This window comes from Rutidosis leptorrhynchoides, chromosome 1 (genome assembly GCF_046630445.1).
Source record: "Rutidosis leptorrhynchoides isolate AG116_Rl617_1_P2 chromosome 1, CSIRO_AGI_Rlap_v1, whole genome shotgun sequence".
Lineage (NCBI taxonomy): Eukaryota > Viridiplantae > Streptophyta > Magnoliopsida > Asterales > Asteraceae > Rutidosis > Rutidosis leptorrhynchoides.
The window spans coordinates 21,153,020-21,168,839 of NC_092333.1; the positions used below are offsets into that span (position 1 = coordinate 21,153,020).

General features: G+C 33.5%; 3 protein-coding genes and 1 long non-coding RNA gene across 5 annotated transcripts; 1 reads left to right on the forward strand and 3 right to left on the reverse strand.

The window, feature by feature from the left end:
* Positions 1-3,214: 3,214 nt before the first annotated feature.
* Positions 3,215-4,315, reverse strand: LOC139847129 (uncharacterized). Its single transcript, XM_071836775.1, has 2 exons — positions 4,233-4,315; positions 3,215-4,112 (listed from the first exon to the last, which is right to left on the reverse strand). Exons 1-2 carry the CDS (start codon positions 4,313-4,315, stop codon positions 3,215-3,217), a joined length of 981 nt encoding a protein of 326 aa, XP_071692876.1.
* An 802-nt stretch (positions 4,316-5,117) lies between these two features.
* Positions 5,118-6,073, reverse strand: LOC139847262 (uncharacterized). Its single transcript, XM_071836952.1, has 2 exons — positions 5,495-6,073; positions 5,118-5,417 (listed from the first exon to the last, which is right to left on the reverse strand). The coding sequence occupies exons 1-2, from the start codon at positions 6,071-6,073 to the stop codon at positions 5,118-5,120; spliced, it is 879 nt and encodes a 292-aa protein (XP_071693053.1).
* A 1,515-nt stretch (positions 6,074-7,588) lies between these two features.
* LOC139857523 (photosystem I reaction center subunit IV, chloroplastic-like) lies at positions 7,589-8,626 on the reverse strand. The gene is made up of 3 exons (XM_071846322.1): positions 8,279-8,626; positions 8,153-8,218; positions 7,589-7,835 (listed from the first exon to the last, which is right to left on the reverse strand). Exons 1-3 carry the CDS (start codon positions 8,549-8,551, stop codon positions 7,731-7,733), a joined length of 444 nt encoding a protein of 147 aa, XP_071702423.1. The 5' UTR covers positions 8,552-8,626; the 3' UTR covers positions 7,589-7,730.
* A 3,507-nt stretch (positions 8,627-12,133) lies between these two features.
* Positions 12,134-14,699, forward strand: LOC139857529 (uncharacterized). Of its 2 annotated transcripts, XR_011762585.1 has the most exons (7): positions 12,134-12,632; positions 12,751-12,976; positions 13,129-13,211; positions 13,547-13,604; positions 13,898-13,979; positions 14,053-14,152; positions 14,384-14,699. It is a non-coding gene; the product is annotated as an uncharacterized lncRNA (long non-coding RNA). The 2 variants fall into 2 exon arrangements; XR_011762584.1 differs by having other exon boundaries at positions 12,139-12,976; positions 14,384-14,692.
* Positions 14,700-15,820: the final 1,121 nt, after the last annotated feature.

Below are 15,820 nucleotides of genomic sequence, written 5' to 3' on the forward strand. Positions count from 1 at the left end.
CTTCTTTGCAAGCTGTCCGGAATCAGACATTGTGAACTCTGTAGCCATTAGAGTTTTTTCTTTATGCATCATGGATTAGAACTCATGACATCTCTTTCTACTTGGTGGAAAAACCATCGCTATTCGGCTACCACCTCAATCCTCATGGTTACTCATGTTGATACTCCGTACTTTACATATAAAAAAAGGTGAAATGACCCAAAAAGGTAACCTAGGTTACCTAATTTGACAATCAAAGTCACCTCCAATTTGCACAAGCCCGAAAAAAATTGCAATTTAATTTTTGCTCGCAAAAAAGATTGCGTATACAATTTTTTTTTTTTAAAATTGAGGTAATATCCAATGAACACAAAATCTAACATCATGAATTACTTCAAATTGAGACTTGAAACAGATTACTAATGCTTTGATTATCATTTTTTGTGGAGCAACTTGATCCAAAACATCATGAAAAACAACGAGTCGAGATGAACAAGTCGTTTGAACAAGTCGACTTGTTCATCTCAATTCGTTATTTTTCATGATGTTTTGGATCAAGTTGTTTCACAAAAAATGATAATCGAAGAATTAGTAATCTATTCCAAGTCTCAATTTGAAGTAATTAATTTTAGATTTTGTGTTCATTGAATATTACCTAAATTTTAAAAAATTGAACACGCAATCTTTTTTGGAGCAAAAATTAAATTGCAATTCTTTTCGGGCTTGTGCAAATTGAGGGTTACCTTAATTGTCAAATTGAATAACTTGAGTTACCTTTTTGGGCCATTTGCCCTAAAAAAAATTATCATATATGCACATTTACTTTCTAAATTTTTTCATTAAAGTTTAAATTGTGACCATTTTAACCATGTTTGTTGTGTTTTACCCTAGTACTCTATTCTGGGGAAAGAGTAAACATTGATTTTGTGCATGTTTCATGTATCAAAATTGCTAAACTTTCTTCACACGGAGTATATATCATGTAAAAAAGTACCTACAGGATTAAATGAGCGATCAATCATTGAGTGAGGCGATGAGATGGTAAGTAAGCAAAAATAATTGATGTGTATGCAAAAGCATTAATATCCACATGAAGAAATGTTGTCAATTCTCGACCATCCCACCAACCACAATCACACCATTAACTGTAATAATACTCACTGTGAATTGTGATCCACCATGCTCCATTAAAACCCATTTCCCCTTTTTTCATAGGAAAATCTCTAATGTTTAAGGTAATTTACATGTTTCCATATATATTCGCATTATATTTAACTGTCGGTATATAAGTACGTTTATTACACGTATTACGGTAGTCAAACGTAGACAGTTAATGAGTATAACGAAATGATAATGAACAATTGAACATACATTGGTTGCTTAGTATTATTGTTCCAAAAGGGTGATGTTCCTCTACAAGTAAATTAACAACCATGTTTACTTTTCACTTAATGATATGTTTTTGTACAACTGTTAATTCAGCAAGTAAAAATTAGTTTTTTTTTACTTAATCTGTTACTAAATCTAAAAATTAGTCTGTTCTAGATGACATAGAATCAGACATCCCTCCTCAAAAAGAGACAAATGGAAACAAGACTTAATACATTTAGTATCATTAAGGTAATCAGGTTCTTTGTAACAGCATATACAAAGTATAATATAAGTTGATGCAGATACCATGTGTAAGATATGGCTAAATATGTCAATAGAATTAACTTGTGGTTCTAAGAATGGATCACTTAAGATTATATTTGTCTTAAAAATAATTAAAATTATTAGAAACTTAGCTATTAATGGAATGTGCTAGATGGGTATTAGGCATAACAAGTTGTTGGTGGTTTGTAATATTGTTTAGACATTCATTTGATCATTTCCCAATTTACCTAAGCGAAGTTTGCGTGCAGGTAAATAGCATGATCTTTGTTCCTGAAATCCTCGAGGTAATTGATACATTATCATTTTTAATTATACAACACTAAATTTGTTTTAAAATAGAAAATGATAAGCTTAGCTCTGAGGTCTACATAGCATTTCATATATAGATTAATTCCATATACATAACCAACTGTTGTCATGAATGGGAGTTGATCCGTACACCACCTTATTTTTATCATACACCACCAAAACGATTATTTAGACAGTTTTACCCTTCCTTTGAGAAGTTAAGGGGAGTTGGTGGTGAACAAAAGGAAGGGTAAAAATATCCAAAAAATTTATTTAGTGGTGTATTGCAAAATAGATGTAGTGTACGGATCACCTCCCGTCATGAATAACACTAGTACTAAAATTATATAAGAAAAATCGATATTAAAATATGAATATTTATGATTTGCAATTAATCAACGATTTTAAAACTTAATTATAGTATGTTTATTAAACATAGCTTTTAACCCTAAGGACTATATTTATCGTTTTTCTTTTAAAATATTATAAATTATAAAGCACGATCAGTTAAAACACATTTGATGGAATGTACCAATGATTCCCAATGTGTTTTCTAAATTATATTAACATTAACATTTACATTTACATCTACATTTTGTGCTATAGATGACAAAATATTAAGTTGCACAAAAGTGGATAAACGACATGTACTTGCTTACATAAATTTGTGGGGTAAAAGGTTAAATTTTGACCTACTAAAACGGCTGAGATATTTTTGAATTACTTCTTTACTTACTACGGTCCTATTTGCGCTTACTGACATGACCATGGTAAATGATTGACCCACAATCTCTGTTCTTGAACCGTTACATTACCATTTGTTAAGGACACCAACGACCGTGGAAAATTATTAAGAGTATATGTTGTATTATTTGTTGAAGTCGTTATATCTCGTCTGAGTTTTTAACACTGCAAATCTACCCTGAAAGTATCCTTCCTTGCACTTTCTTGGATCCTCTTAAATTTTCTACTTCTCTCGTCAGTTGGAGCAGTTGGAGTAGTGGACAGTGGACGTACGCTTCGTCGGTTTGACCAACATGACCCAATCTGGATATATACCGTCACCAAGGTAATACTCTCTATCTTAGTGATTGTCGTTTACATCGAATGGTGATGGTGGAGCAGTATCATCCTTTATTGTATTAAATAAAGGTGAAAGTTTAAAACATTAATGTCGTCGTTAAAACCTGCAATACCAAAGAATGCATGTCATCTCCACATAACTTAAGTTTTTTTTTTTGAACAGCAGAAAAAATATATAAATAAAAAACTAGCAATGAGCTAGGAAAGTTCACAAAGAATACAAAGGATTTTGGAGCCATGTCGTCCAATTAATTCTAGCTTTACAAAATCTAGAATATAACCAATTAAAAGCGAAAACCACAATGTTATCAAAAACAGTAGAAGCCCGAAGACTCGAGTCCTTGAAGATAATGGCGTTCCGAAGTCTCCAAATGTTCCAAAGAGCCGATAAAATAATGGTTTTAAGAATAATTCTTTGATGTCCCGTAATTGGAACCCCATCAACCCATGCCCAGATATCATTCGTTGAAGTCCAATTCGGTAAAGACAAACCAATCCATAACTGAATTCTGTGCCAAATCAGAGAGCTTATCGAGCAAAGAGCGAATAAATGGTTCTCGTTTTCAGAAGATGTGTTGCATAGATCGCATCTCAGATTCGGAAGATCAATGTTACGTAGAGCAAGGTTTTCTTTTGTGGGCAAACGGTTAATACGAAGGCGCCAATTAAAAACATTAACCTTTAAATGAACAAATTTGTACCAATCCGTAGGTCTAATACATGGAGTGAGATCGAACTTGTCAATTAAATTCCTTGCATGCGAAACAGAGTACAAGGAGTTTGGACCGTCCCAAGTCCAATAATCTGGATCAGTAGAAAAAGAGATGTCGCTGATGATGTTTAAAAGATCAGTAAACTGAAGTTGCTCAATACCCCTTCTAGGTTCATGACGCCAAGTCCATAACCAACTCCCACTTGATCGTTTTGAAGCAATCGTGGAGACCTGACAGCGATCAAGGGAAAACAATCTAGGAAGCCGTGTTGCTAATGTAGAGTCCCCAATCCAATGGTCCAACCAAAACCTTGTATCACGACCATCACCAATTCGTTTAGATGTTCTTGAGGGATCAATTATATTTGAGGAATGAAGCTTAGAAATGCATTTACTGATAGTAGATCATGCGCCTGATGAAGAAGGATTGCAAGGGATATAATCAGTAGTACAGCTTGAACCATGGATAGAAAAAATAATTTTTTTCCAACTTGAATCCTTGTTCGTGAGAAACCTCCATCTCCATTTGTATAAGAGAGCACGGTTAAGAGAAGAGAGGTTGTTTACTCCCAAACCGCCATGGTCCAAAGGATTCATAACTAAGCGCCAATTAACCTAATGAATTTTACGTTCGTTATCTTTTGCTCCCCATAAAAATTTAGCACGTAAAGCTTCAAGTTGAAGAATAACCTTTTTCGGAGCCTGAAAAAGAGAAAAATAAAACGTACCGAGAGAACTAAGAACCGACTTGATGAGCGTCAATCTTCCCCCGATAGAAATCATATTTGCTTTCCAAGATGAAAGTCGTTTCTTCGTTTTATCTATGATGGGTGACCAACTACCCACACGATTCATGTTTTGTCCGACTGGAAGACCAAGGAATTTAAAAGGAAGGTTAGCGGCTTCGCATCCTAAATCCGAAGCAAGCCTTGCAACTTCCTGATGTGAGACCCGAACACCATAAAGCGAAGACTTTTCAATGTTGATGCGTAATCCCGAAACCGCAAAAAAGCATCCCAGAATTAATAAAAGATTATGAACATTCGAATCTTTCCATTCACCTACAAATAAAACATCATCCGTGAAAATAAAGTGAGAAGTCAAAACATGAGAATGAGTATTTCCCACTTTAAGGCCACAATAAAGAAAGGCGTCAATAGCATCATGAATTGCAGCATGAAGGCCTTCCATGCCAATGATAAAAAGGAGAGGCGATAAAGGGTCGCCTTGTCGAAGCCCTCTACCAATATCAAATTCCGAAGACGGACTACCGTTCAAAAGAAGGGAGGCCTTTGATGAAGAAAGACATGCACGAATCCAACCAATCCAAGTCGCATTAAAACCAAGAAAAGACATCATCGAAAAAATGTACTCCCAATGAATGGAATCAAATGCTTTTTCAAAGTCCACCTTGAAAATCATCATTTTTTTTATTACGTCTCTTGCACCAGCTTATGACTTCATTAATAATCAGGGGACCATCAAGTATTTGACGACCCTTAATATAAGCTGTTTGTTCAGGGCTAATGACTTCATCAATCACCAAAGAAAGCCTAAACGCAAGGAGTTTGGTAATTATCTTGTACTGGACTCCAATGAGACTAATAGGCCTGTAATCTTGGATGTGAATCGGGTTATCTTTCTTCGGGATAAGAGAAAAGAAAGAAGAATTGCACCCTCTCGGAATTAAGCTTGAAACCTGAAAGTCATGAACCAAATCGATAATGTCAGTTTTCAAGTACTCCCAAAAGTGTTTGATAAATTTGAAAGAAAAACCACCGGGGCCGGGAGCTTTATCGCTCCCACAAGACCAAATTGCATCCTTGATTTCAGTTTCGAAAAAGGAAGAGACAAGGAAATCAGCACTTTCACTAGAGAGTGATTTAAGGTGTCGACTTGCGTTGACAATGCGAACATGATCAGTAGAAGCAAATTGTCTTTAAAGAACCTAAAGAATGCTTCTTTCACCAAAGAGGGTTGCGTGATCCAAAGCCCATTGGACATGATGCCCGCAATCTGTAACTTTTTGCGTTTTCTCTTGAGATTAGTATGGAAGAAAGCATAATTTTCGTCACCCAAACCACTTATTAGCCGTTTGTTCTTTTGAGCAAGATCTGCAGCTTCAATGTTTTCGATTAAAGCAAGATCTTTTAAAGCACAAGTTCTAGAGGCAGCCAAAAGGTGGTAATTTGCACCAGAATCAATCAGCAGATCGATGTCGCTAATCTTCTTAGAAATCTCAAGTTTATTGCGACTAGAAGAGGATCTGATATCTTTATTCCAAAGCTTTAAGGCATCTTTAACATGTTTTAATTTCTCCTTGAATCTAACTTGAGGATTGGAACTCAGGTGCATCGTTTGATCATTCCATGTCTCTATAACAATTTTATCAAAGTTATCAAGTTCGAACCATGAATGAAAAAGTTTAAAAGGTATCGGGCCATAGTCGACAACTTCGTTACAAAGAAAAATTGGACAATGATCAGACCAGAGATTGGAAAGAATCTTTCCCGTGACATGAGGGAAAGCATCCAAAACACCATTAGAAACTAAAAATCTATCAATCTTAGAACGTTGTGTAAAAGACTTATTTACTCTCGTGAAAGCCCTTCCCCCCAAAGGAATGTCAATGAGACCACTATAAGAAATAAACTCATTGAAATCAGAAGCATCTAAATGGTTAAAGTGTGTGCCAAAACGTTCGTGAGGAAATCTCACCGTGTTGAAGTCACCAAAAACAACAAAATTACACTCCTAGTAGCGACTTAAGTAGCGACTGCTTGAAGCATGATTGATGAGCATTTTTTTTTATCACTCCTAGTATATTGAACTTGCCACGCAACTAGACAATTCTTTCACTCCTAATGCATCCAGTAAATACTAACGAGCATCCTAGTAAACCACGTTTCTCTTCATGAAACCTATAAATACGAGCGATATCTTCAAGAATTGATTTTCTCAAATAATGTCTAACGCATAAATCAAATACACACTTGCAAAAGTTATCTAGACATCTAGATAAAAATGCATATAATTTGAGAAGAAAGTGTGTAAATTTGTGTAAAAAACGGGTTATATTTAAAGATAAAGAATACTCCGTATAATATATGTTTATTTAAACCAACCCACCTCAACGGATTAATTTAGGCACCCAATCAAACTTCGCCACGTCACTTCTCAGTCTCTCTCGCTACTCTCTCTCTCTCTCTCTCTCTCTCTCTCTCTCTCTCTCGCGCGCGCCATTTGAATCCCGCCCACCCCCTCACTGATGTTGCGTAACAACAATTAGGGGCGTGGGTTGGTTGTCAACTAGGCACCTGCGTCGTAAGTTTTGCTACGTTACAAAACAGTTTAACACAACATTTTCAACTCATACAACTACGTCATAAAAAAAAAAATACTCCAATCTATACCCTCCTCACCAACAAACAACATTTACCATAACTAATGGCCTTATTTGTATCTTTCAATTATGTACATGTATTATTATTTGTATCCTTCAACTGAAAAATACTAATATAGGATTTCTAACAACGGAGCTGTTGTTAACACGCTTAAATTAGTTGTATACTACAGTTAATTATTATTTTGTGGTGGTAGTTACTTGACAGTACAATTGTTTTATGTATGTTAATAGCAACCCTAAGTCTGAATCCTTAGAGGTATCTTCACATCCAGATTGTTTGGTTTTGGTAAAATCTCAAACTAAACCGTCATTTCTTGCTTAGAAATATATCGCTCGAATACAAAATTTAAAATCCAAATCGTTAGGCTCATAGTAAAGAGATTAGCGTCAGTGTAATTGAGCATTTAGGATGGATTAAGGGGAGGTCTGACAGTGTCCGAAATTGTGAAAACTGCAGACTATGCTAAAGAGAAACAACAAAAGGTACATCAATTGTTAAGTATGCACATTCATAGTTTTCTTCCAATATAATTGGTTTACATAATCATATCTTTATGGAAGAACATATGTTACAAATGATGAAATACTATACACAGTGACATTAACTTACGCAACTTCTTCAATCTCATCTAATGCATAGTTGTTTGTTGATACATTTGCGTAGTTGACTTTGTTGAACCGAACCACCACTGGATAACGCGTCTTTGGATCCTATATACACGATTGATCATCAATAAATTTTATAGCAATTTGTTGAAATAAATAGGTCAGGTACTATAATTAAAAAGTTATTGCAAATTTGTATCTTCTATGGTTCTGTTAGGGTGCAAACCAAAGTTCCACATCGGTCATGGGACAAAACAAATGTATGTATATAAGTCTAAAAGAAAGTCATTTTATCACCAATTGGTTTTAGAATAAGGATGGACTCTTGGACTTATATTGCAGGACATTGTGTTTGGGCTATGTGATCCTTACAGGTTCTCGTTCAAAAATTTGACATGCTAGTATAAGAGAAGAAAACGAACCTGATCAACGGTTACAACTGATCCAACACCTTTATACCAATAGGACTCCTTTCGCAGAATCCTCACCTACATCGAGTTAATCAGTAACATAATTTTTCTTTTAAATAAAATTAATTAGTATTTTACCTTGGTACCCCTTTTCGGACCAATTGGTGGTGGCTTAGCAGCCGCCTTCTTAGCTTCCCCTGCCGCCGGTGCATCGGGGGATTTGGTGGCGGCTGCAGCCGGTTCGGGCGCTGCTTCTCCTTCTGCCCTTACAACAACCAACTGCCTTTTTAAACTCTTATTAGTGTTGAAGTTCAAAAATGATACACTTGTTGTTCTTGACGATGATGCATTTGTGTTTATTGCAAAAACGGGTAAATAACTAGCAGTTGATGACATGTTGGATGTAGCCATCAATTCCTACTTCTCTAATCACAAAGTATTCAATTTCAATTCAATTATAATATTAATGTTGTTGATGATCTAAAAAATTGTTTTGTTGTTTTGCCAATCTTGTATTGGTTTGAATTACAATTATTGGTTGTTGAAATTTGCCGGTTTGGAATTGGCCAATATGGTGCTGCCACATTGGTTTATTATCTAGTTTGGATAAAATTCTTGACCATATATAAATTTTTGGTTAGTACATGCAATGAAAAATAAAACAAAAAACTCCTATCTAATAAGTATTGTTAGAACGTTAATCCATTGGGTACACCAGTGTGCACATTAAGGGTGAATCAAGGAACTAAATTAATTAAGGGGAACTGAAACAATCCTGAACCGAACTGACCTTTTTTATCCAGTCTTCAGTCCACAGTTTTCAGATTATGAGTATACGGTCTGGACCGGACCGGACCTGACCGAGCCTGATAATAAAGCCTAAGATTCCCGAACCGAACCAATAATATATGGTCCGGTCCCCGATTCAACTTTCTTCTATAAATCGGAACTCGAAATAGAACCGAACCGAACTAATCAGATCCCGTTATGTACCATGTACACCCCTAATTAAGTTGCTATATATTATTTTATATTGCTAAGGATTAATGTTCAAATATTCACCTTTAATACATCATAACGTGGTTAAAGAAATGATTTGAGACGTATCATCCTCTCTAGGTAACTAAAACGGAAATCTCCTCCGTTTACCTATTTTTTTTTTACTCTTTAGAACTTCTTCAAAGTTCAAATTTAATGCTCATTCTCTCCCATATTAATTGTTTTCAGACAAAAAAACACACAAATATCATCATTACATTATAATTTTGTATGTTACAGTTTTACCACTTAATTTTTACATATTTTTTGTTTTAGATACATACATTACGGGTCTAAATAAACTTTACATTTTTATTATTATTTATTTACAGAATTGTACAATTAATTTTGAACATATCAAAAAAGGATACTGGATAATAAATACGAGAGAAATGGAGTAACATATTATAATAGTTATATTATTTAAAATATTATAATAATATATTAAAAAAAGCTTATTAGAGCAATTACTTAATTTATAATTAATTTTTAACCGCTAGATTAGACAAACTACAATAAATACTTGTATAATCTAGCTATCTAGCTATATATTTAAAGTTTCAACTTATACTGCTATAACTAAAAATTTACAACTAGTCTACCAATAATGTCCTCAAAAACAATTAATGGTTAAAAAAATTTAAATAGCCAATGTAGAAATACTAAATTGTTATAAAAAGATAGACAAAAGTAATAAATAAATTCACGTGGAAACCTTATTTTGTGGCTCATGTGATAGTGGTCTGTCTCTCTCAGCAAGATGTCAGGAATTCGACTCCCGCGGGGTGCACCATTGCACACAAGATTATCCTTTTACCCTTGAATTCCACTCAAGGATGCCGTTCGCACATCGCATTGTGTGGCAGTGGGTGCAAGGGTTTTTACCGCCCATGCCCTTGAATTGGGTCAGGTTTCCTTCTGGACTGTAGTTGGGGGTGGGTTATGCAACTGGTGGAGATAAACGTGTGAGTGGTTAAGTCACACTGAGTAATCTCGTACTACTGTTAAAAAAAATCACGTGGAATTGAATTTTTAGCCATGAAACGCAAATTCAACTTCAACTGCTTTTCTACATTATTATTAATATTAATAATTAATTAATTAATATTATTTAATTAAATTAATTAAAAGTTAATAGTTTTGATATAAAAAAAATATCATGTTAACCGATGCGGGTAAAATTCAACTCATGAATCTATGATATCCATTTGAACAACCCGTAAGTATACACGTTAACATGCATACTTGTATTTTATTACCCGTTATCATTTATTATACTTGTAAACTTGAATCATTTGCGTATATTTTTTAGTTGATGTTGTTATTTAGCTTCTTTAAATAGCTAAGATATAATAGGTTATAATATGTGGATTGTTGGTCTCTGTGAGTTATATGTATTTGTGAATAAAATTTAACTCATTAACAGGTAAATGAGTAATTACGGATAAAGAAAAAAATATCGTGGACGTTTTGTTGATACAAGATATATTTGTGTTTGTCACCCGCAACTGCCATCTATCTACAAGTTTAGTAACACCTTTTAACTAATTCTTGAAATTTACACATTTGATATAAATCACGGTCATCGTAGAAAAAAATAACAACTATAAACATGTGCGCTTTATCATTTTTAATTAAAATTTAAATTTTTAATAGTTTATTTTACGTGTCATTTTTTTATTACATTTAGTTACATGATAACATAACATCACTCAATCTTCAACTTAGTCTCTATTTCTTTTTATATACATTTATTTTATGAATAAATGCAATTAAATACTAACTTTTAATGCGATATCGCGATTTGTAAACTACTTAAGATTAATCGAAAAAATGAAACAACCGAAAATTACAATACAAACGCTTATAATATTCATATGTGTAAAAGATATTCAGTCCAGTGAATAGCCCTTTGGGCTACCCGGAGTAAGATTTCTGCTGGTTTTTGTAAACTTCTAGTTATTGGGCTAACTCATTGCTTCAGGTAGTGGGCTTTTCTTACTTATAAGTTTATCTTTAACGGGAAGAAACAATACCAATTGTATTTGAATGGGCCCTTGTCGTAAGTTTAAATACATTATATTATATTATAATTATAATTATAATTATATTATAAATTATAAATTATATTATAATTATATTATATTATATTATATTATAAATTATAATTATAATTATAATTATAATTATAATTATTATATTATAATTATATTATTATAAATATAATATAAATATATACTAAATATATTCACTCTGAAATTACTATTCACTCCATTTTTTTATTCGAAAATGATAGTTTGGTCATTTCACACCATTATATTATATTATATTATACTTTATATATATATACTTTATATACTAAACCTCCTCCCAAAAATTGTCGCTTCAGTTTTAGCGACATGTCGTTTTGAGTTTGCGTTCACACTACAAATGGTCCTTCAACTTTCGCACAAATTACACAACAACCCCTCAACTTTACACTTTTTCAGAGGTAAAAAACGTAAATTTATAATTTAATTAAAATAAAAAAACCTTACTCCACCCGAATTTATAACGGGCCCTATCTTCTCGCTCGGTGCGAGTTAAATTTTTCCGAGGCCACCGTTCAACTCGAAAAAATCTCACGAACCCAACGGGACTAACTATATGCAAAACGAACATCGTTAAAAAAACACTAAATAACGGGCCCTATATTCACGCTCGGTGCGAGTTAAATTTTTCCGAGACCACCGTTCAACTCGAAATAATTTTACGAACACAACGCGACTAACTATACGCGAAACGGACATCGTTAAAAAAATAAATATTTCGGGCTATATTACATACATATATATACATATACAACACGACTAACTATACGCGAAACGGACATCGTATATTCAAATTGTACCGCGCGTCGAATATAACCGCAGCAACGGGCTGTCTGATTTTTTCTAGTTTTTATTAAAAAGGGCATCTTCATCCCCACAATTCCTGAACCTTCTCTACCTTTCGCTAAGGGTTCTCTGACTCCAGATCCTTCTTCACCCACCCAATTGATACATGGAGTAATCTTCCAATTGAATCTTTTACACCACCTACAACCTTCCTCATCCTCCTTTTATTTTACAAATTTTTTTAGTTTCCATAGTCCATCCAAACCAAATTTACTTGGAGAACAACACCCAACGGTACCACCGCCGGCACCACCGTCACCGGTGGTACGACCATCGCCACTTCTACAAGCCTACAACTCCGTGTCTGGTACAACCGCCGCTGCTACTATCGTCGTCGTTGTCTCCGCTGCTTCCACCAACACCGACGCTGGCTTCGTCTCCTCTTCCACCATCGTCACTGTTGCTACCACCATCATCTCCATAGACAACGGCATCCTTTAATCCACTCAGTAACAACCACCACCATACTATTATCCTCTCCTTTATTGTGTATGTGATTTTCATTTTTCAATTACCGGGTAAGCTTTGCTTCTCTTACGAATTTGTGAATTTAGGGTTTCAATTTTTCTCCTACTTTGGCTTATATTTTTGACAATCTTAGCTCATGGGTCTCATGTTCTTCTTTGAATGTTGCAGGCTTTTAGGCATAGATGTCTCACTGTTATTGTATATAATGGCCACGATTTCTTGATATTTTATTGTTAAATTTGTATTTCACTTTGTATTTGTACATGTCTTTTTTGAAGAATTGAGTGGCTTATGTTTGTTAACAGGTTTTGATGGATCACGGGTTCTAAGAAATGAACGGTGAGATTGAATCTGATAGATGCCGGACTATATCTGACCATGCGTTAATGAAGTGGTACGGTTTATCTTTAATATATTTTGAGCGATGACACTATGCAATATTAATAAAGCTGATGAGTTACTCTTGAACTATGTGTTGTGATTTGAATTAATTTTACTGAATACTAAAACATCTTTTATTACTAATTTGGGTGTCATCTTTTGAAGATGAAAACGGTTTTAAGCCAAGCACAATAAGGCTTGGAGCACATGTTTGGTTTTAGCCGTTGTCCAGGACAACATGATAGAAGGTATGTTTTATCTTATAAATGCTTTACATTTTGAAGCGTTCTGTATTCTCCTTTTTAACTTCTTAAAAGGTATTACTCATATGATTCTTTTTATTTCACTCTTAGGAATGAAGTTTAGCTCTTGATTTGTTATTTAGAATACCTTTTGTTCCAAACAGCCATTTTTATAATACCTTTCTTGAGAACTATTGCGTAACGTTGTTTTTCGGGGTACGCCATACAACATTAAACATAGATGCTTGATAGTTATTATAGATGATGATCATTTTGACAGTGGTTGATGCTTTAGTCTGTATTTTTTTTTTTTTTTTTTTTTTTTTTTGCATATTTTGCAGGTGTTTGTGTGATGGATAATATTTGGTTGGTGTTAAGTATATAGTGTTTGTTGATGTTGTAAGTTTTTGGTACCCTTATCATCTGCTCCTTTTTTACTTACGATTTTCTTATAAAACTATAATTATAATTATAATATAGATACAATGATACATTTAATTTAATATTTTAGCTTATAACAACAATCGATTGAGAATCCTTCAAAGGGAAGTTAACAATTGATTAGTTTTAAAATTCTTGCTTAATTTTTGGACACTCATATTTTTTTACTATGGTAACCTTATAAGCTTATTTGCAAAAGCTTTCAGGTGAGTTGATTTATACGCATATGAATATTAACTGTAAACGTTCAGGAAAAGCGGAGCTAAATGGAACGAATGCAACATACTGTTATTTGAACCCGAATCCCGAAGAGTTTAACCAAATGATCGACGAGTAAGTAAACTACTATAAATTATTTCCAACTTTCAACTTACAAATTTATTTATCCTACAAATTATACATACAGATACGGGAAAAAAGTTGCAGAATATACATTGAGCTAGGAAAAAAAAAGCAATAGGTATCCACTGGCTGCGATAATGGCACAAACCCCAGAGAAACACAAGGTCAGCCAACTATTCTTATTTTCTGATTTATTAGTTTCCTATTGCATACAACGCAATCTGAGAAATGCTAATAGACTGATTTCATACACAGAGTCCAAATGCAGCTTAATAGACTGATTTATTGGTTTTCTATATATATTATATTGATTCTGAGATAGATTTAGAATTTCTTTAGTCATTATTTTATGCATTCTTCAAATTTCATTTTTTTTTTTTTTTTTTTAACTCCAGGTGTGTTATTTTTTATATAAAGATTCCTGAGAAAGTCGTAATGTTGCTGCCAAGTACTATCAACTGAAAAGGGAAACGGGTCAAAAGGGTTGCTTTTAACCATTGAATAACTTTAGTATAATTGTTTGTGTGACACAATTGTTTGTTTTTCTTAATTAGTAAACTGACTCGCATAAAACGTATAAACGGTTTGCCGCCGCAACGCGCGGCTGACCAACTGCTTGTTAAATTAAAATTAAAATTAAAATTATTACATAAACCAATAAAAATAAGGGAAATGATAAACAATCGTTTAGCCCTTTAGCTTGTTTGCTATATATAACTAATAATAAAGTGCAAATAATAGCTTAAACAGAGCAAATATGGTTATCAAATAATACTCCAGTGAACCAAACTTGTACATTCATCTTTTTTTAATTTAATTTTGTAGATTTTTTTTTTTTTTTTACTATATTGTATATATATATCAACTAGATTTTGAGCCCGTGCGTTGCACGGCTGCTCACAAACCGTTAAAAGTTAGTTATATATAGATATAGATTTTTTACTAAGGAAACATTGTGGGCGTTTATGTGATCGTGACATGCAAGCTGTATTTTTCCTTAATTCTATTTCGTCCCTATTTTTACCGAGTTTAGTGAAATATTCTCCATTCAATGAATCTGTTGCTAGCGCATAAAAAAACTTGAGTTGATATTATATAGAAATGATGTTTAAAGTTATGAAAAATCACATAATGATAAACAGAGCATTTTAATGAGATTCTTGTGACGTCTCAGGGAATGATGCAATTATTCATAAAATACATGTTATCGTTGTTGTCAGGTCCGGGCCGTGCTTTTCTATTGACCTAGGCGTGTCGACCCAAAAATGCCTCGTGTAAATAAATAACACATTGTTGGTGGTTCGAAATCTAGTTAAACTAAACGGCTTAAATAAAAAGTGTACAACATAAGTAGATAAAATCTATAAGTTAATACATAACTTAGAACATTAATATCTTGGGGGATTTCTCGAAGTAAAATTATTAATAATCTTTCGTAGTCTATCTATTTAAAAAAAAAAACATATGATCATATCGCTTATAACATGTTATTAAGAATATTATGTAATATGTAATATTGATTGATTACCTCAGTAAGAATGAGAGGATTTATTAGGTAAATAAAATAGAATTAAGAATTGGCACAAGCAATAATACTGACTTCAAAGCCACGGAGATAACTAATTGGTAAGATTTCAGGATTGAACAATGCGTGAACCACAAGCTGATATCTTGGATTTCATATTATTTAACTCCAGCAGAAGGGTTCTCCCTTTAGGACCGACTACAACAATGCCTCGTGTAAATAAATAACACATTGTTGGTGGTTCGAAATCTAGTTAAACTAAACGGCTTAAATAAAAAGTGTACAACATAAGTAGATAAAATCTATA

Excerpts from the sequence above, each read along its gene's own strand:
- LOC139847262 (XM_071836952.1), bottom strand. The coding sequence starts at position 6,073 with ATGCACCTGAGTTCCAATCCTCAAGTTAGATTCAAGGAGAAATTAAAA. Across the intron at positions 5,418-5,494 it reads TAAAGCTCCCGGCCCCGGTG|GTTTCAAGCTTAATTCCGAG; the intron begins GTTTTTCTTTCA and ends CATGACTTTCAG.
- LOC139847129 (XM_071836775.1), bottom strand. The coding sequence starts at position 4,315 with ATGAATCCTTTGGACCATGGCGGTTTGGGAGTAAACAACCTCTCTTCT. Across the intron at positions 4,113-4,232 it reads TTATACAAATGGAGATGGAG|TAAATGCATTTCTAAGCTTC; the intron begins GTTTCTCACGAA and ends ATCTACTATCAG.
- LOC139857523 (XM_071846322.1), bottom strand. The coding sequence starts at position 8,551 with ATGGCTACATCCAACATGTCATCAACTGCTAGTTATTTACCCGTTTTT. Across the intron at positions 8,219-8,278 it reads GTCCGAAAAGGGGTACCAAG|GTGAGGATTCTGCGAAAGGA; the intron begins GTAAAATACTAA and ends AACTCGATGTAG. Across the intron at positions 7,836-8,152 it reads CAGTTGTAACCGTTGATCAG|GATCCAAAGACGCGTTATCC; the intron begins GTTCGTTTTCTT and ends TCGTGTATATAG.